General features: G+C 33.8%; 2 protein-coding genes and 1 long non-coding RNA gene across 4 annotated transcripts; all 3 read left to right on the forward strand.

Moving 5' to 3' along the window:
- Window positions 1–1,747: 1,747 nt before the first annotated feature.
- LOC111018141 (uncharacterized) lies at window positions 1,748–5,451 on the forward strand. The gene is made up of 2 exons (XR_002602397.2): window positions 1,748–2,416; window positions 4,810–5,451. It is a non-coding gene; the product is annotated as an uncharacterized LOC111018141 (long non-coding RNA).
- A 3,032-nt stretch (window positions 5,452–8,483) lies between these two features.
- On the forward strand, window positions 8,484–16,157 carry ROPGEF14 (RHO guanyl-nucleotide exchange factor 14). Its single transcript, XM_022285942.2, is given in 8 exon segments — window positions 8,484–8,695; window positions 9,425–9,611; window positions 13,042–13,431; window positions 13,548–13,702; window positions 13,790–13,864; window positions 13,950–14,219; window positions 14,799–15,146; window positions 15,675–16,157. Coding segments are annotated over 7 exon segments (1,662 nt in total). The 5' UTR covers window positions 8,484–8,695; window positions 9,425–9,535; the 3' UTR covers window positions 16,023–16,157.
- Window positions 16,158–16,889: 732 nt separating this feature from the next.
- LOC111008031 (RNA-binding (RRM/RBD/RNP motifs) family protein) lies at window positions 16,890–20,803 on the forward strand. Of its 2 annotated transcripts, XM_022281751.2 has the most exons (6): window positions 16,891–17,436; window positions 17,512–17,598; window positions 18,090–18,215; window positions 18,406–18,687; window positions 19,430–19,495; window positions 20,533–20,803. In XM_022281751.2, exons 1-6 carry the CDS (start codon window positions 17,029–17,031, stop codon window positions 20,587–20,589), a joined length of 1,026 nt encoding a protein of 341 aa, XP_022137443.1. In that variant the 5' UTR covers window positions 16,891–17,028; the 3' UTR covers window positions 20,590–20,803. The 2 variants fall into 2 exon arrangements, with proteins under 2 accessions (XP_022136682.1, XP_022137443.1); XM_022280990.2 differs by having other exon boundaries at window positions 16,890–17,436; window positions 19,430–20,803.
- The last annotated feature ends 11 nt before the right edge of the window (window positions 20,804–20,814 follow it).

A 20,814-nucleotide genomic window follows, 5' to 3' on the forward strand; every position in this document is an offset into this window, starting at 1 on the left:
GACATAAACCCACAAACAAAGAGAAAGTCCGAGCGGAGCCCAAGTGAGAGAAGAATAGAGACCGAGAGGTCCAAAAGGCGAACTGTGCCACATTGGAGTGCGTGGCTGGCACCACTAATTTATAACCCTTCTATTTTGCATGTCTGTCCAATTCTCTTTATTCTTTAAGGGTCAAATTTTTCATCAACATAAGACAATCATAATAAAATAATACATTTATTTATGATTTTTTAATATGAAACTAAAAATGCGAACAACAACTTGATTTCGTCATTTTCAAAATGTATATACAATTATGTAAAAATCTATCAAAAATAAAAAAAAAACGAACAATTATAAAAATGCATATGTTTCTGAAAAATTGAAGATAATAAACGGAAATGTTAAATGGGCTCTTAAATTATATATATATATATATTTTTTTTTTCTTTCTGAAAAAAAAATTATATATATATATTTTTTGTAGTAGTGTGTGTGTGTGTGTGGATATATATATATATATATATATATATATATATATATATATATTATTGTGCTACAACGTGTAAGCAGTAATTTTTATAATTTTATTTTTAATGTGAAGCAAAGATAATGGTACATTATCAATAATTTAACAACAACCAAAAAGTGAAAAAGATTAGGACACATCACCTAGCATTAGCTAGACAAAAGCTGTTTGCAATTTCTATACATTCCCCCCAAAATGATTCTTTCTATTTTTAATACCCAATATTTTCTCCTTTTTATCAATTTCAAGTGTTAATTAAAAATAAATTGCTTATTAAAGTATGATCTGTTGGTTCAAAAAAATAATAATAAAATCAAATTTGAGATATTTGAATTTGTTGTTTAATCTACCCTCTCTCTCTCTCTTTATATATCGAGAGAATATTTTCCGCAGCAAAATATTACTTCTTTTAAGTAAGAAATTGATGAAAATTAATTTTTATATTAAATACCATTAAATATTGAATTAAATAAAAAATAACATTTTTTAAACTAAACTAAAATATTTATAACATAAGGATTTAAAATCAAATAATTTTTATTACTAACTGGGACAGAAATATGAATCTAGGATTATAAAATATATTTTTTTGAGTTTTTAGAAACTTTAATATAAATTTGACATTTGAAACTATATGTTTAACTTAACATTTAAGTTGATAGCAATAATGCAAGTTAAAAAGACGAAAAAAATTATTCGAACCGATGGCAAATTAGTTGGTTTGTCCTTATAAAATCAACAATAAAAATATAGTCAATATGATTCAAACAAAACTTTGAAGTTTCATTGTCAAAATCTTGATTTTAGTTGGTTTATGTATTAAATTTTCAACAAATTTGATTTTATCATCCATGGATTTCTTAAATTGGTAGGTCATTCCGCATCAATTTTACCACTTCACTTCGTGAGATATTTTTAGAGATTCTTTTAAATTCTAGGACAACATTTAATTAAATTAGACATAGTAAACAAAAAATTTAAAAGGAAGGAGATTAAATTAAAACTAAACAATAAAGCAAAGATAGTCCAAGTAAATATAGATTGCCCTATCTTTCAAATGAAGAAGATGTGAGTTCGATTCTGGTTATACTAAAAAAAACAATATAGCTAAAATATTAAAATAATAATTTAATCTAAAATTATTTGGTTTTTTTTTTCAACCAAATAATTTTACATTAAAATTATAAACGTGATGACATTTAAAACCTTCGTTGCAATTTTTATTTTTTGTGGGGAAGTTCCAGCCCACCTCCCTCGGTAGATTACACAGAAGAGAGAGAGCTGGCAAGTGGCAGCAAAAGGCGCACGTGCATTTACTGTGACCTCTGCCATCCTTCCCACACTCTCAATGGCATTCTCGTAATATTTCTAAAATCTATGCCTTTTCTGTTACTCCTTCACGCGGAACGGAGGCCCCCGCATGGTTTGAAATTGAGAAACCCCTAAAAAAAGAAACTACTGCCATGCGCCGCTTGAATCGTCCCGGATCTGAACCGGTCCTGCCACGTGGCCCAATCACGTTCGTCTGTGCCCGCTATATATAACCCTCGCATCACGCAATCACCACCCCTACTCCTCGATAGGGTTCCACTAGCCTTAAATGCCTAACCATCTCTCTCTCTCTCTCCCCTCCATTTTTATTTTCTCTCTCCATTTTCTTCTTCTCTCTCATGGCGGTGGGCGCTTCCGTTTTTTTGGTTCAGTCATCGGCGCTCTCTAATTCGCTTGGTGCAGGTCGGGAACTGCTTCGCTTTTTGTTGCTCTTCGTTTGATTCAGCTCTTTAATTTCCCTGCCGTAGGAGGGGAAAATCGGGCGAATTGGATCCCGCCTTGCATCAACTGAATCCGAGACCGCGGTGAAGATTGCATGGATCTCGCGTCTTTTACACCCGATGCAGTTTCTTCAAGGTTTGGATTGTTTTTGTTTTTGTTTTTGTTCCGGTGATTTACTATTAAGATCTGGAAAATCCACCGCTAGGAGAGCTTCGTTTTCGAAATTGCGAAGGTTTAATCCACTTCAGCTCTCGATTTCGTCGCATATTGATGCCTTTTCGAATGATTATGATTGTTTTTCTTAATCCTGCACGAGTTTCTGATTATCGAGATGGATTGTTGATGATTCGCTGTCGTCGGAGATTTCTATGTGCGTTTCTCGACGGCTGATTTGGCCTCTGTTCGGAGCCAGTTTAATTTTCTCACCTGATTTCGTTTGAAAATTAAATGGTAAACATGACTGAAAAGTGCTTGCTGAATTTGAACAAATCGTGTTTGTGCAGTGCGTTTACTGTGGTCCACTTTTGCGTCATTCGCTTTCCTGATTCTTCTATGCAATTATATTCTATGGATCACAGTGCGTTTCAAGTAAAATTCCATTAACGATGATTCACTTCTGTTATTTTCTTAAATGTTTTATTTCTGTACTCCTCTCTTTGCTTTTAGCATCTCCTTTATCGAAGTACTTTGCAGTCTGGCGCCACACCGTCGTCGCATCTTTTCGTGCTCTTTTCCGACCGAACCAGAGCGTACTTTTTTATTCTCTATATGTAGTAACTTTTTCTGCGCATCTTTCTGAAGATGCTTATCCACTATTCTAATGGCAAATTCTGTAGTTGCTATCCGATGCTCTCTTTGATGGCCATTTTAGAAACCGTTGAGTCTTTTTCTTTTCAAAATCCTCTACTTAGAATCTATCTGATGATGATCACACACAGAATCGAGCTGCTTTCTTTTGCACGTTTTTGTTCATCATTTTCTTAGTCGTCATTAGCCAGCTTGTTTGTTCATCTCGGGAAGCTTTCTTCTGAATTATTTCTTGTTGGGAGGTAGTTGAGAAATTATAGATTGATTATTATTTTCTAGCCATCTTCTGTGTTTGGATCTTGCATCTTATTGAACTATTTTTACTAATAATTTTAGCTAACACTTTTTTACTGTTAACGGAAGTAAATCCAAAATGTAAGGACCTCATCAACAAGAAATGGTGGAAACTTTTTAGTAAGGTAAAATTATAAGTTTTCCTTTTGTTACCTCAGCATAAGAAGTTGCTATTGGATTAGCAAAGTTTCTTCATTTCTGGAAAGGTTTTTGGTAAAGTAGAACCAAATGGCATAGTTTATATTTTTATCGTAGTGTAATAACTTCCTATAAGTCTAGTGAAGGTTTTTTTAGTCAAGTCTCTATCTCAAAATTAAATATTAGAAAATAATTGTAATGACATAGATAGATGATAACATCTTATTATTACTATTTGTTTACATTAAACTTTTTTATAAATAAAGAAAGAGCTCAACGGTAATTAGGACCTTCCTTTAGGACTTTCCTCTAATTGTGAGTTCGAATCTTCCACTCAACATGTTTTACTAGAAAAATGTAATATTCTGTTATACTTATTTTTTTAATTTTAAAATTTAAAGAAGCTTATAGTCAAAAGAGATGGCAGGTTGAGTGCGTCATTCTTTTCTACTGTAGCATGTTGACACATGGGCTTGGGCCTGGGCTTGCACAAGTTTTATTTGGCTTTGTTGGTCTGAAATTGAACAGAACATTCAATGTTAGAAAACCGGACCAAATCATATGTTTGGGTTTGGTTGGTCTGGTCTGGTCTGGTCTGATTTTAATTTTGACATGGAAATGTGAAAGAGACAAGTGGTTTGCTACTATTGTCTTCCATTCTTGGGTCATGTGTTTGATTATCTTTTCTTTTGGGATTGTATGTAAATTTTGAAAGTATAATGTTAAATTTCTAGACTTATTTTCTATTTTTTTTTAACTATTTTCAACCAATATTTTTTCTAAATATCGATGAAATATTAAATTCTCAATTTTGTGGAATAAAATAGTATCGATGGAATGGAAATGTAGATGTCGGTTAATATTTCTGAAAAAATTTCAAATATTTAAATTAATAAATAAACATTTAGTTAAAGATTATTAGTGTTAATATTATGTTCATATTAAGGATATTGTGTGGTGTATGTATTTGATATATATTATTTTTTTCTTTTTTTGTAATACTATAGAAATGATATTAGAATGTCGAATATATGAACATGTATAAATAATATTAATATCTTAGTTTCAACGTGTTTTAGGGAAGGCAGACTTTTAATGTATAATTTTAATGTTATATTATAAATGTTTGAATTGTAATTTTTCAAAAACTGGTATACATTTATATATATGTTGAGCAATTGGTTGCAAATAAAAAATGCAACTATTATCATAGGAGTTCCGTTATGTTAATTTCAAAAAAATATTTGCTTAGACCATAAAGTTGTGAAACATTGGTTTTAAAATTTCAGAGGCTCTTTGGAAGAGTAAAAAGAAGCCCAATATAGACCCACTTGATAATTCACATATTGGGGTGTTGTGCTTATGTGAAGATTATTTTAATAGGAAAAGGAGTATGAGACGATTGAGCAAGATTATTTTAATTTGTTCTCAAGGAAGGGCTCGGAGAGTTTGCTTCGACACGGAAATGAAGACTTTTGAGAACAAATATTTGGACCGGAAAAAAAGGGGATGAAGTCAGAGCACATATGTCACGAAAAGGAAATTTGATTTCGGTAAGACTTGATCTGAATCGTAGTTCAGATTCAAGTCGGTTCAATGAGGGTGACAGCGAAAGTCACCAAATGGGTTAGTCTTTTCCTTCCGTTTGTCCTACAATATAGAAAATTGTTCAGTTTGTTGCATTAGGATTTTTTTTAATGATGTTGATGAAGATAAAAATCTATATGAGATATGGTTTTTAGTGAAAATTTTTCTGAATTTTTTGTTTTTGTTTTTAGATATGATAGTATAGCTATTTCCTTACTGCAACGAAAGCGATGATCCCCCACTTCCACTCACCCTCCCACATATTGTACTAAAAAAAATATCTTATTGCAATGTATGATTTCTTCTTTGACCATTTATTATGAAAATTTGACTCTTTTAACTTATCTTTTATCTGGGTTTTTTGTTAAAAAAAATGTTTCGTTAATATTATTAAGTTTTTTATATTGGGCCGTTTGGTAATATTGTTTCGATAAAAGAACGATGCCACAAAGTAACCTACCCTATACAATTCTTGGAGAAAAAAAATAGAAAAGAATTAGGAAAAAAGCTAAGTAAATAATCTGCCAATGACTGTTGCTATAATGTTCTGCTCGTATTGAAGTGGCCTTAATCTGCCCTATCTTCCCTGGTATTGAACTGGCACTTAAGGTTGAAGTAAACTAACAATGTAATAGATACCCTTATTATTATTATTATTATTATGATTAAAGAGTTCAACTATTTGAAGATAAAAATCTATATGAGATAGGTTCTTTTAGTTGTTTCATTAATGTTGTTAAGTTTTTATATACTACCAATAAAAATATAACCGTGTTTGGTAATTGTTTTTGATATTCGCTCTTTCTTTTTAATTGAACAAATAAACATAAATAGATTTAGTAACTATTTTTTGCTGCTTGTTTTATAAATTTTAAATTAAAAAAAAGTAAATTTTCATAATTTTAACATTTTATTTATTTTTAAATATTAATAATGTATTTAATAAGTAAACCATGATAAAAAAAATAAAACTTTTATTATATTTTAAAAACTAAAAATGAAACTTTAAAAATTATGAACAAGAAAGGAGAGGAGAAAAGTTGGTGGCATTTTTGTACCCACATTCATACAAGAAATATGGAGACATGGGGAGTAGAAAGTGGAAATGGGCTGCCCACTTTTGTTTGGTTTGGTTTTGTCTTGTTTTGTAGCACTAAAAAAAAGGTAATGGATATTGAAAAAGTTTGTAAAGGTAAATGGAAGTGTTGTTTTCAAAGGGGGAATTAGTGGAGAGAAGGCTCCCAATTCAAATGATGCCCTTTTTCTGTTGTGTTTGATTTGTAAGTGCAATTGACGAAACTACACAATTCCCTCTTCTCTCATACATGTGATGTTTTTGCTATTACATTTCACTTTCGGACCCAATTCTTCCATTCTATTTCTTGTTGGGAGCTACGATGAATCTAGAGAAAGATAGGTTTCTGTTGTTGTGAACAGTTTTGAAAATAGTTGGTGAACATTGTTATGACTCGTAATTCTAAGATGATTAGCATGAGTGAGTCAACTTCAACATCATAGATAGATCACTTGCACTGACATCAAAATCAAACGATGGATAGTCATTTTAGTCCTTGTTCCTAGTGTCAATTTCCTTTTATTTTCTTATGGTCTAGAATCAATTATAGTTAATGTATATGTAATTGAGACTCTTATTATAATAATAATTATTTTATCATCAAATCAAACCATATTTGAAACACAATACTCACACCTCTAAATATCCAACCCAACCAACTTTCAGTCTCGACCGCTATGTGGTTCTAAAAAAAAAAAAAACTCCTACTAGTAATTCATCGCAGTGAGCTCCATTCTTTGGCGCTTGTTGAAAAAGTAAATTTAAAATAACATCAACTAAAAAAGTTATTCTTTTTTTTTTCCTTTTAAATGAAAGGACTAAACAAAAACATCTCGAACTTTATGGGAGAATTGTGACAAGAATTATTAAATAAAAAATTGTATTTTCATTGCCAAAACATTTTCTTCCCACGAAATCGTGAGTTTGTTGTTCTAAAATAATCGCATTAACTTTTAATAGTGATTTTATTCCCTCCTACTTTTAATAACAAAAATAGAAAATTTATTTTGAAAAGATTTCCTAAAACAATTTAATAAAAAAAAAACAATTTGAATTCAAATTACTAGTAGTGCAGTACATGAAGGGGATAGGATTCAATGTTAAGGCTAGACGAGTGTAAATGAAATGGACCCAAAGAGTCTATTGCTGCATTGTTATTTCACAATCACAAATGAAAAGTAAATTAATTTCCATTTCGGTTAAGAATACATCACCTACTATTACTTCAATTTATTACATGTGAAATAAAATAAAATTACAAATGTTGTGAATTAAATTATTTTTTCTCGATATAATTTAAAATCTTCTCCATGTATTTATAAAATTATATAGCAGTCATTAATATTACACATTATTATTTTTATTCGAAATAAAATTCTCATGGTGTATTTTTAAATATACTCGTGACTTAAAATATATTCTTACATTTTGTTAATTCTATTAAATATGCTACAATAATTAAAGTGATAACGAGTAAATAAAGTTATAAATTATTAAATATGCGAAAACGAACATAGTTCAACGATAATTGACACATATCTCCAATCAAGAGAGTGTGAGTTCAAATCCCCATCCACGTTGTACCAATAACTAAAGTTATCATTAAAAAAAACTAGTAAGTGAGAAATTAATGAAGCTAAAATAGAATATTTAAAATGACAAAAGATGGAAACAAAATAAAACTAACAGAGTTTTAAGTAAAAAATTTAATCCGTTATTGATTATAAATTATTGTTTGAGACACATTTCCAAGATAGGATAAGATAAAATTTATATTAATGTATATATTTTTATAAAATTAGCCTAAAACTCCAAGAAAGTAAAATGGGATATTTAAAATTATAAGGACGGAAGCAAAATAAAATTAGAAAATATTTAAGTAAAGTTTGAAGTTGAAATCAAATGAGTGTATTAAGTTTTTTGTGACATTTTTTTAGCATATAATAATAAGATAATTAGCATAATGAGGGAAGCAAACAACAATTGGTTTTTACGAAATTTATAATCAGGAAAACGATTTAGATTATAATAATTGAAAAGAAAATTAAAATGAAATAATGTTTGAAAAAGAAAGAGGAAAAGGAAACCGCCAAAACGGATCCAATAATAGGACTCGGGCCCCGTCCATTAGTTATCGCGGGTCCCACTTTTTAAGCCCAGCTGGATTTTCAACTGCCACGTACGAAGGCGTGAACTCCAAACGCGGAGCCCAACTCGACATGCTCCAAACGTCGTCACACGCGCCAAGACCGTACGTAACTTTCACGTCATTTCCCTCTCTCTTTCTCTCTCTAAATACGCGACTCTTTTTCTTCTCCTTCTTCCCTCTCTCCTGGTCCAAAATCCGTCCGCCATTTTCACTGTCCCGAAGCTCGGCGATGGCAGCGTATTTATTCTCCTAGGGCTCGGTCCGTACTATCGTTTTCTTCTTGTTCCGGTGCTGCAACTTTTGATCAGAATGTGTTTTTTGTAGAGAGATGCTGCTCTGGCTCCGCCGTGGAATCCAGTCTCAGGTTGCTTGGTTTTACTTTTGCATTTTTACCTCATTTGCGCTAGATCCTAGGGCTGGCTGATTCGAGATTTTTCTCTCAATTTGATCGTTTCTGTGTTCTGTAACTTCACGGTTCACTAGGATTGTTTTGTTTGAAGTTTGCTCCACCGTGTTGCGTTTTTCCTGAATAATTTGTTTCATGAGCTACGGAAATCGATGAGAGATTGGTGAGGGGAAAGCATTTGTGTTCTTGTTTCGTTTGAGATTTACTGGCAGCTGCACAGTAAGTCTTTGAAGTTCGCGACCTTTCTCGGTCCCCAATCTTGTGTGCTTTTTTCTGATTTTTCTCCTTAAGTTTCCTTAATGCAACTTTTGAGAACTGGTTTTCCAATTGTTTTTGCTTTAAATTATGATGGTAAAGTGCCAAAGTCCATTTTCCACCAGTTTCTCTGGACCCAAAAAATTCATATAATCCTTTCCCCCCTTTCCCCCCTTTTCCCTTTATATTTCTTTTACTTTTTTGGTCCTGTTGACCTTTTCGTTTTCCTGATCTTATTTTAAACGCCAATCAAATACTAATCATACAGATATAGCTGAAACATCAACGGGATTTCAAGATGAGTTTGAGTAATTAAAATTTCTACGCTATTCTAAGCATGGACATTTTTTCACTTCAAATCGGTGACTCGTTTCATGTTCTTTTTCCCTAACTCTACCTGTAAGGACTAATTCTTTATCGATAATTATGCAGTGGGCTCATGCTGATCGGCCTGTTTGTCACATTGTCAGCTGCAAGCCTCAATTGATTTTGATCAATTATATTTCCATAGCATAGCCCCAAGTTTCCAGAGAAGATAACAAGATGATGTCGATGCGGAGAAGACTGGCTTGCTGCTCAAGGGACCGAGCGGTCAGCCTGGACATGGACGAGCAAGAGAGTAAGCCTGAACTTCCCTTAACTATTTTAAGCACTAGTAGCATTCGCCTATCCTTTTTTGAAAAGCACTCAATTATTATTATTATTTTTTTTTTGGGCTTATACTTGATTTTAGGATAATATTTAAAAGTTTCTGACGTAGCTTTATGTTGAATTAATATAAATCTCACGTTATCAATTCAAAAAGTTACTACCATAGATTTTGAATTTGAAAAATTAGGAATAACTCCACATGCCACTGGCGCATTTTTTACTAATACATGGTTTGACTAGCTATATCAGTTTGAAATACACTCACCACGTCAACATGCTATGAAGGTTTTTTTTTTCTTCTTCCTTCGTATTTATTTATTGCTAAGAGAGGTTATGGCCTTATGGGTGAATTTTGAAAAGAAAGGGGGCAATGATAGTGGTCCAGGTAGAGGGTAAAGAACGTGTTTGTTAGGGTTTGGTAAACAAAATTAAGGGGGCTCGAGGAAAACGATGGGTCCAAAGCGTCAGATCTTGTGAAAAGGAGTAGTAGGTGTAGAAGGCAGATATTACTACCAAGTGTTCCCCCATCTCTTGTTAGCATGACCAGACCCATTATTAGTTCCGTGCAAATTCTGGTGCCTTCATTTATGATCTGAACCCACTATTTATTGTACTGTTGGAAGTCCAAAACGGAATGGTGTTGGGTTTGTGGTGCTATGCTATAAATAGAATGTTGGGGGCTATTTTTTATATTTATATTTATTATATTTATTTTTTGAGTTCACACATAGGGTGGGAATACTAACCTCTGACTTTTGATCTAGGATATATGCAATTGAGCTACGACCCTTATGGTTGGGGTTGTGTTGGGTGGGAGAAATACTTAAAGAGGGGCTTTATTTTGTTGCTGCATTTAATTTTGGGCCCATCATCTGAATTTGAAATTATATATAGATAAAATTTCAAATTTGATAATAAATAGTACCACCAAGGAATCGTGGATATACCACTTTGAGCTGTCGGACATTGATATACTTGGACAGGTTATGGGCGTTTGTTAGATCGTTATGTGATTTAGAGTGTCTGTCTGGTTTATTATTTTTTAAATTTCAGACATGTTTAGGTCATGTGAGAGGTGGTATGAAAGGGTGCACTGAGGGCATCTATGGGGAATTTTAGCGGAGTAAATGATGAAAAAGTGCGGATAATTCTATACTTAATCTTGGTTGTACCTTTTTTTTTTAAGAAAATTATACTTATATTGTAAACTAAAAATAAATGCACGAAAACCCAGAAACTTACAGGAACTAAACAAGATGGAGAAAATATACTAATTCATTTGATAAAATCTCATGGGCCGTGAGGAGAAGATAGTGATAAATGTCATGTCGTATTATGTCTCATGCTTGTTTTATTTTTGTTCATACCTCATTTTTTTAGTACAAGAACTTGTGGGGTGAGGATTTAAATCTATTTGTTTGAAATATATGCCTTAACCGGTTAAGCTATGCTTAGGTTGGTATATCCTTGTTGAAATGTTGATCATGTGATTCTAATTCTGATTCAATAATTTATATGGGTGGTTATATAATTATTAAGACATCACGAGCCAAGGGATTTAAGTAAACTAAAGTATGTAAGTTTAATTTTTTATATAAACTTTCCTCCCTTATTTTTTTCCCCTCAAAATAATGTTTTCTTGAAACCATGGTTCTTTTGAGCATGGATTAAATAAATCGTGCAAAAAGTTTTAAATCTTTTGGTTCTGCTGTAGATTCTAAGTTTCCCCTCCAGGCTCTATTATAAATAGTACAGGTCTTGGTCCATGTGACTTTGTTTGTGCAAAGCACATGGATGATGTGTCCGGGTGAGAAATCCGTGACTTGATATTTCCTGGCCTCCCCATTATATTAGCTTTCCACGGATGGCTCGAATCTTGGACGCGGTTTAAATTCAAAATTGAATAGAATATATTATATTATTTTTATATTTGACATCGAATATATTATTTATTATACGACATTTGGGACGAAATCTGTGGAAATCTCATTGCCTTGCTCGAGGTAATTGGTGAAGTGGGTGGTACATTTCCAATTAATAATTTAGTAAATTTGGCTTAGGGAGACATAGAAGATGGAAGTGGGGACATTACACAGTTGAGGAAAGTCTGGCTGTATGCCTTATTATGCGCCCTGGGCAATTGATTTAAAATTCTAGGTATGCATTAGCTTCCAACATGCCAAACGAAAAGGACAAACTCAGCCCTCTAATTTCCGTTCCTTTCATCCGCCTCTCTCCATAATTTGTGTTCTGGTTTTTACATTTTTTAGGTAAAAACTACCCAAACACATGCCTTCTGGCAAATATCCAATTTGCCAGAAAAGACAGACAAACTTTGCGGTGTATCTTGAGCCAGTTGGCTTTTGAGTAGTTCTGGATGTCTTCTTCTTTCTTGGAAGTAGTATCTGACTTTGGTCCAAATAACAATAATTGGGGAAGCTTCTCCTTTCGTTTGGGCCGTATATTTTCTAATAAAACTGAAACCCATCGCCCAGAATCAATATGAATAGTTAAATTTTGTCGATCAAATTTGTTCTATTGTTTGTGTAAATGGTGTGAAATCATCGCTCGCAATTATATGTCCAGATTATTCTTATAGCCTTTGCATTTGCATGTGCCTTTTGTACCTATTCAACGAATAGGAACAAATTTCGAACAGACATCTTATTCAACTTTTTCAGAACAGTGGGACGACTTGTCTTTTGTCGTTTCTCCTTGTTTTTCAATTGGTAGAAATGGTAATGGCCAGGAGAACAAAATGATGACTTGAGAAAGAAGGATATGTTACTATCAAAATCCACTTGAAATTCTTTTGAAGATTGTGCCCGTTAACTAATCCTTAATTGCAGCAACTCAGGTCCTTAACTCAATTTTAGTATTTGACCCTTTGGTTTGATTTCCCTCGTAACCTATGTTATCTGCAACTGCAAGAAGTGAAGAACATTGGATATCAAAATGATCCTATATCCATTTTTCAATCATGTAATGGAACTATCAACGATGAAAAGAATGATCCTTAAACTAATAGGCTTTGATTCGTGATTATTGAGTGAGAGGGAATGAGTTCAAATCATGGATTATGGTGGCAATATGTAAGGTTTTGAAAAAATGGTAGGTTTTGGAAGCCAAATCAAATTTTCTTGGAAGCCTGTTCATATTCCTAAGGAGGACCAGCCAACGATTCAGTATCAGAGTTTTACGTCTCCATACTTATAATTACAAGCATAAGCAGTTAAAAACATACTGCTTCGGGCCTTCATCTTTTATATTTTTTTTATGAATAACTCAACCAGACGTTAAAGCTTCAACCTCCACTTGATTGCTTGCTTTTTTTTGTTTTCTTAAATGTAAGAAAACCTAAAGTTATTATTCACAAATAATTTTTCCGTGGGATTCAGGGATTATGACTTTTAATGGCCTGGAGAGTTGCGTTTTAAACAATCAGACCTATTAAAATGAAAGCAGATCGAGCAGAGCAGATGAATGTACAACTGACTCATTGGAGGATCATGATTCAAGTTGTTCCTCTAGCAAGGATGCTTGTGGATCTTTCTCCTCAAAATGGTTGGGAATACATAGAGACGAGCAGGATTTGGATGAATGGGAACTACCAGAAAGCCCTCAGCATTTTTATAAGAAAGAGAAACCTGCTTACACCGTTCAGGTTTCAGACGTGGAAGCAATGAAAGAAAAGTTCACAAAACTATTGCTGGGTGAAGATGTTACAGGAGGACAGAAAGGACTCAGCTCTGCCTTGTCACTGTCTAATGCCATCACAAACCTAGCGGGTATACAAGAAATTGAATTTTTTATTAATCATATGGACCCTGTTGTTTAAATATCTTGTGTACTTGTCATTCATTTCCCAGTTTGGACCTTGAAATGACTGTTAAGATTTCTGCAGCTTCGATTTTTGGAGAGTTATGGAAATTGGAACCTCTTTCTGAAGAGAAGAAGAGTAAATGGAGAAAGGAGATGGACTGGTTGCTCTCTCCTACCCACTATATGGTGGAATTGGTTCCTTCTAAGCAAAATGGAACTAGCGGTAGAGTGATGGAGGTTAGTTGTGATTTTGCTGCAACCAGAACTGTGAAACGTGATTTTGAAATGAATGTTAATAAGATTTTATGCACAAAATTTCTGCAGATAATGACCCCAAAGGTTCGGGGAGACATCCACATGAACCTTCCAGCTCTCCAGAAGTTAGACTCCATGTTAATTGTAGGTGGCATTTTTACCATCCATATTTTCTAATTTTCCTTTTAATTAACCATTCCTAATTATTTGCTGTTTTCTTTTATTACAGGGAACACTGGATTCAATGGTAAAGACCGAGTTTTGGTATACAGAAGTAGGTAGCAGGGCTGAAGGAAGAAACAAGAGTATGGGCCAAAGCACGAGATGGTGGCTTCCATTACCCCAAGTGACATCAACTGGGCTATCTGAGAATGAGAGGAAGAAACTGCTCTACCATGGCCGGGTTGTGCATCAAGTATTCAAAGCTGCCAAATCCATAAACGAAAGTATTTTGCGCGAAATGCCTGTGCCAACTGTTATAAGGGAGGCAATCCGAACTGTGAGCATTCTCTATTCCCTTATACGATCCTTTCCTGAATCGACTCTATTAGCTAAGAACCATGCATAACTTTTTATGTTAAGCAAGACCATAGTGCAGGATGTTATATAATATATTTAAGAACAGAGTCTTTAGAAGTATTTTAAGTCAATGAAATGTCTCTTATGGAAACAAAAGAAGTCTATCCAGGTTTATTTTATTTATAGTGAGCAAACTTTGTTGTGTTTACAGCTTAATTTTATTCTAATTCAAACAAATTTCTACATAATAAGATGAGGAGAATGACTAAATTTTGTTATAGTGGACTTTGAGTAAGAAGCGTGCACACTTCAGATGGTGGCAGATAAGAATCTGCCAGATCTTGTTCCCTGACCATGGCAAAAAATGATCAAAAATTTTCTAAAATAAAGTTGATGAATCTTTTATGAGCTTTCAGATGAGATCTATGAATTTTTACAATACTTAAAAATGAAGAATTTTGTGGGTAATATGTAATATGTTATTTAGGTAATGGCTTTAGAATCCGGTAATCCAAAAGTTTATGTCTTGTAACTGTTTTAGTTATCATGAACTGTACAGTCTGGAAAGGCAAACCTCAGTGAAGAATTATACAAGATTTTGACATCAGAATCTGGTCCAGCCGAGAAAATGCTGAATCAGCTTAATTTGAAATCGGACCATGGAGCTCTTGAGGCCATTAACCGCTTGGAAGCAACAATATTCTCCTTGAAAGAGAAATACACTGAACAAAGTGGCAGTAAATCTCCAGTTCGAACTTCTTGGCCTTTTGTCAAGGATTCAATGGCCGAGATGGATAAGTTGAAGTTACTCTCTGATCGAGCCGAGGTTCTTCTTCAGCTTCTGAAATCGAAATGGCCAAATCATCCCCAAACATTTCTTGATGTTAGTAAAGTACAATATGGGAAGGTATGATCATCATCTCATGTTATTCTGTTCTACTATATTACATTGCCTTTGCTTCCTATCTAAAATAAAGTACGATTCTCTTTTCTTTTCACCTGGTTGGGGATGGTGGTGTTATTAGGCGGGTAGATTATGGCATTGCATTATAATTTCATGTGGAGATCTTCTCCGAGACGGCGTTCGATTCTGATAAGAAGTCATAATATCCTACGATTTTATCCATCTCTTTGCCAATTTGGTTTTGTATGTCCTTTTGTATTCCTTCACCTTCCTCAATGAAAACTGGTTTTTCGATTCTGTTATGAGAAGAAAAAAGGAAAATATGAGAATGTGGATTGAACTCTGAGCAGATCCATTTCCTTTTCAGGAACAAACAGCAGTGCCATTATATAGATAGAATTCTAATATTTCATGTATATAGACTTTCTAACCTTGATAAACCATGCTAGTGTAGACTGTAGAGAGTTCTGTCATTGCTGACAATGTCATACTAAAGCAAAAATCTCATCAGTTTCCCTTTCAATTTCATAGGATGTCGGGCATTCGCTTCTCGAAGCATATTCGCGGGTTCTTGGGAACTTGGCCTATAGCATATTGTCTAGAATTGGAGATGTTCTGCAAGAGGATGCTATGTGCAACCCCAATTCACCTGCACCAACATGTTGTTTTCCAGGGATGAGTCTGTTGAACAATCCTAATGATTCAATGGCTGCTCTCCATACATGGCAGCCGCTTATCGGTCACTCGAACAGTCCCGATATGACATTGTCATCCAAAAAAGTTGAAGGAAACTCTCCGACCTTAACTCCGAGCAAGGACCGAGCATGGTGCATTGGTAGAGAGGTTTGTAGGAGTGTCTCCCCTGGAAACTCACCATAGCCTTATGAGGAAATTTTTGTTCCTATGGGAATCAGAAAGCATATTTTGTGAACTCATTGTATATTGACGGTAAAGTTTAAAAAGCAGTATATTTATAGTTAACTCTCTATAACATACATACATATTTACTCCTAATTTCCTTTTTTAAATTTTAATTGTTTTAATCTTAGTAATTTTTTAAAAAATATTTTTTGCTATTTTCTTGTTAATGATTTGCATATTCTGAAAATATTTATCAAATCATTATTAATTAATTTAAAACATTCTTTTAATTAGATAATGAGTATTTTTTGAAATGTTAAAATCAAACAATAGTGTGTTTAACAACTCATAGAAGTGATTTCAATAAAAGCAGTTCTGTAGAAGCATTACAAGTGGGGTGGTGGAGTTGTAGTCGGGATAGAAATCAAATTTTTAACTCTTAAACTAGAAAATAATTTAAAATACTTTTTAAATATAATTTCAATGGTCAAATATTAGTGTATGTTTTAGATATCTATCTTTGACTATAATGTCGTGAGTTCGAATCCTCGGTGTGTTATACTAAAAAAAATACCATTATGATAAATTCTATGTATATAACTTGTTGAGAGGTGGTTTTAAAACTTTAAATTTATGTAATTTGCAAGATTAATAATAATTTAAGATAGATAAACTAGTAAATCATTTTAAATACCAAATTGGAATTAAAATAAAAACAAAGGTAAAAGTAAGACAAATTTTCTACTTTGAAAAAAAGAAGAAAAAAAGAAATTTAAATGTTTCTTTTAAATAAAACAAAAATTAATTATATATATATATATATTTTTAGCATTTCAGTTATACCCTTTACATTTCAAAATTTTGTAGCTAACCTCATAGTATTTTACATAAGTTAGTAAAAAAAAAAGAACTTGAATACTGAAAGCCCAAAATCACATTCACCCGCGGACTTTTTTGCTGCAATCAAATCGGTGTGCTGTGTGCATATTGCTTCATTCTCCGAAATTTTCCCTTCCCGCCGTAAATGGAGTTGCCATTGACAAGATTCGGGCGTCCGAGAGAAGCAGATGGATCTTCTAGCCCCAATCTCTACGTTGCGAACTGTGGACCGGCCGTCGGAATCACCCACGCCTCAATTTCGGAGGTTTTCGGCCAATTTGGGGATGTGAAAGCTGTGCACGCCGCCGACGAGAGCGGCGCCCGCGTCATTGTATGTTTTTCCGACGAGTTCAGTGCTCGAGCCGCTCTAGAGGCCTTACACGGACGCCCTTGTTCTCTCCTCGGTGGCCGGACTTTGCACATACGCTATTCCATCATCAGACCGACCGTTTCGCCGCTCAATGACTCAGTTTCGGTATCTTTATCGGCTTCGGAGTTGGACATTCCCGGACTTTACTTATTGCACGATTTCGTCACTGCTAGAGAAGAGGAGGTGAGAACTTGAGAAGGATTTAACCTTTTTTTTTTTAATCTATTTCATTGTTATTGAGTTTTTGTGTTTCTTCAGGAATTGCTTCTGGAAGTTGATGCTAGGCCTTGGAATTGTCTGGCCAAACGAAGGGTTCAGCATTATGGGTATGAGTTTTGTTATCAAGTAAGTTGCAGAACTTTTTGGGGCAGCAAATGTTCTCGTTTCTTATTTATGTTCTTCTTTTTTTCTTAAAGTAAACTAGAATTGCATTACCCTTAACACATATAGATTTAAGAATGATAAAACAGAATAAATTGAAAACCGGACAAGAAAGTTGGTGTTTCCAAATTTGTGTTCAAGAATGATAAAACCTGATTTTTATTATGTCAGAACAAATTGGTAACCGAAATAAGAAACAAGAAACATGTTTGTGTTGTTTCCAAAGTTTCTATACAATTTCGAGGATGTTCCTAAAAAATGAGAAACAATGAATATAAATATAGTTGTCAAATGCATAGATTTTTTAATAAAATTAGAAACGAGAAATAAGTAACGGGTACGTTACCTTTACCAGATGGACCTTTAACTTTTTCCTATTGGATGTTTGTGCAATGTGAGGACTCACGAGTACTGAAAGTCACTTGGTTTTGTTTGTGCCTGGTTTTTCTTTGTAGACGAGAAATGTTAATACTAGACTAAAGTTGGGTCCACTTCCTTCATTTGTCTCCCACATACTTGAAAGGATCTCCATGTTTCCAAACACTGAGGATGCTGCAGATGCTGCTCTTGACCAATTGACGGTAGGCAATCCGTTTCTAGTGAATTACTCTTAACTTTGTTGCATATAGTCGGTTGGGATGCGTTTAGTTGGTAATATGAAAACAAGAATTTGAAAGCAAGGAATTTAATGAAAATGAGAACTTTATTGTATGTGTTTACGATTTTCGGATATGTGTTTAGTATAAGACTGAAATGAATACCACATTACAGGTTAATGAATACCCACCAGGGGTGGGTTTGTCCCCTCATATAGACACCCATTCTGCATTTGAGGGATTAATTTTCAGCCTTTCCTTAGCAGGGCCATGCATTATGGAGTTCAGGAGGTATCCTGAAGGCGTTTGGCACAAATGCCCTTCAAGTATAGAACCCGAAAATTCGGTGTACGACTCTAGTTATCTGAGGAGAGCGATTTACCTTCCACCTCGGTCTATGCTTCTACTGTCGGGAGAGGCACGCTACGCTTGGCATCATTACATTCCTCACCACAAGGTATCATCAGAAACTATATGAACAGTTCCTGCTTTAGTGCGGCTGATTTACAAAATTTGTAAAGTTATCCATTTATTCATGTTAATGACTATGAATTGGTCTAGTAGTTCATTTTCAAGTAGTTGGGCCCAATGGTATGAATTAACTATATTTTGATATTCATCTACTAATGATATTAATATCCTCAGAGTTTTGAAATGTCGGAGGATTAAACGGTAGTCTTGTTGGATTGTTGTAGTTGTTGTGTGGGCAAATCAGTCTGGAAACCCATGGGTATAAACATATATTTTTGGTGCATCAAGGTGCTAACCAAGCACCCGCAGTGGTTAAAAAAAATATTTAAATGTTTGATTAACCTCATCACCTAGCTTTTGAATGAAAATAACTGTCAACTTATGGTCCCTTCGATAACTATTTCGTTTTTAGTTGTATACTTTTATAATTATGTTTTACATCTCCACAATTTCTTTGGTGTGTTTTCAACTTTATTAAAAACCCACCTAGACTCTTAGCAAAATAAAAAAAACTTTTAGAGACTTCTTTTCCCTATCATTAAAACGATTTTTAAAAGTAGATAACAAAACAACGAAATAAAATAGTATTAATAAGCTAAAATTTCAAAAATAGAAAATAAAAAATAAAATGGTTGTCAAAGAAGGCGTACGTGTTTTGTTAAATGACACTTACTTTGAGCGTGCTATTCTCATTTTTGAAGTTAACTTGGGTAAATATCTTGTTGTAGATTGACATGGTGAAGGACAGTGCAATTAGAAGGGGTCCAAGGAGAGTTTCTTTCACTTTTCGCAAGGTCAGTACATTTATTGCTTATATTCTTTCCCTCCCTCTCATGCCTTTAGAGTCAACCATAACTGCTTCTATTAGTGAGTTTTAATGCCCAATCTCCTTTGAGATTAACATCTTCTTGCACAACCGATATATTTTGGTCCTGAAGGAGGAGGAGGTGTTTTGGCTCATAGAGGTTTTTGAAACTCATCTCTTAGGATATACAATAACTTCTAGGTTACAGATCTACAAATCAGACATAGCCACACAGAGTATATAAACTTGGGCTTCGCTTTCAGCATTTGTCTCTTTTTCATTATTTCAATGAAAAGTTTCGTAAAAAAAAACAGAAGGAAAAGTTTTTCAGCTCTGGGCTGCACCTCAAACTTTTCAAACTCAAATGTCTTTTAAAGGGATTTTTCTTCTTTCCATTGCCTTCTTTCTTCACCCTGAATCTTTCTTTCGCCATTTTCTTTCTTGCACCCGTGATTACTTTCTCTATGCACGGTTTTTTGATTATGCAAGTTTCACGCTTCACTCGGGCGATACCTCTTGTCCCCTCTTTCTTGAGGGATCAAGAGACTTCTTATTTTGAAATGCATTTGAAAATGCTTGTTTGGCCCTACTGCTTTATAACATTGAAGACTGTTGATGCCTTGATGATAATGGAACTGGATGCATTTGACTAGCGGTCAATAAGTACAAGGTAAATAGTATAGGGTTTATAGGAATGGGTTCAGACTATGGTAGCCACCTAAGATTTAATATCCTATGAGTTACCTTGACAACCAAATATAGTAGGGTCAGTAGTTGTCCCGTAACATTAGTCGATGTGTGTAAGCTGCCTCAGACACTCTCGAAAATCTTAATCCTTTGCCTTGAAAACTTGCAGAATATTGCAAATAACTATATTTTTTAACAAATTGCAACTCATTTGCTTCGACTTGTAGTGACAAAAAAATTCTAGTATTTTCTATGGTCTGAAAATATTTCATCTTATCTCACACACCTTTCCATGATATATATATCTATATATATATATATTTTAATATCTTCTTGTAGGTGAGAACTGACCCTTGCCGGTGCAAATTTCCTCATTACTGTGATTCTCAGAGATAAATGAAAGGCTTAATCGAAGAACAGGCAGCCTTTTTCTTTATTTATCCACTTATTGCATATGGTTCTGTAATGTAAGATTTGATAGAGTTGTCTTGGTAAAAAGAAAAAACAAACAATGGAGAGTATATTTTTGTTATTTTGTTGGATATTATTCTAACGGGAAGAAAGTAATCTAGAATTTATTTAATATAGGCAACCTACTTAAACGCCTCTATTTTCGACTAA

Source organism: Momordica charantia (assembly GCF_013281855.1).
Source record: "Momordica charantia cultivar OHB3-1 chromosome 11 unlocalized genomic scaffold, Mcharantia_2.0 BLBB01000011.1, whole genome shotgun sequence".
NCBI lineage: Eukaryota > Viridiplantae > Streptophyta > Magnoliopsida > Cucurbitales > Cucurbitaceae > Momordica > Momordica charantia.

Bases quoted from the DNA above. Each gene is read 5' to 3' on its own strand.
- LOC111008031 (XM_022280990.2), top strand. From the start codon at position 17,029: ATGGAGTTGCCATTGACAAGATTCGGGCGTCCGAGAGAAGCAGATGGA. The intron at 17,437-17,511 runs GTGAGAACTTGA...GTGTTTCTTCAG, and splicing joins TCACTGCTAGAGAAGAGGAG to GAATTGCTTCTGGAAGTTGA. The intron at 18,216-18,405 runs GTAGGCAATCCG...ACCACATTACAG, and splicing joins CTGCTCTTGACCAATTGACG to GTTAATGAATACCCACCAGG.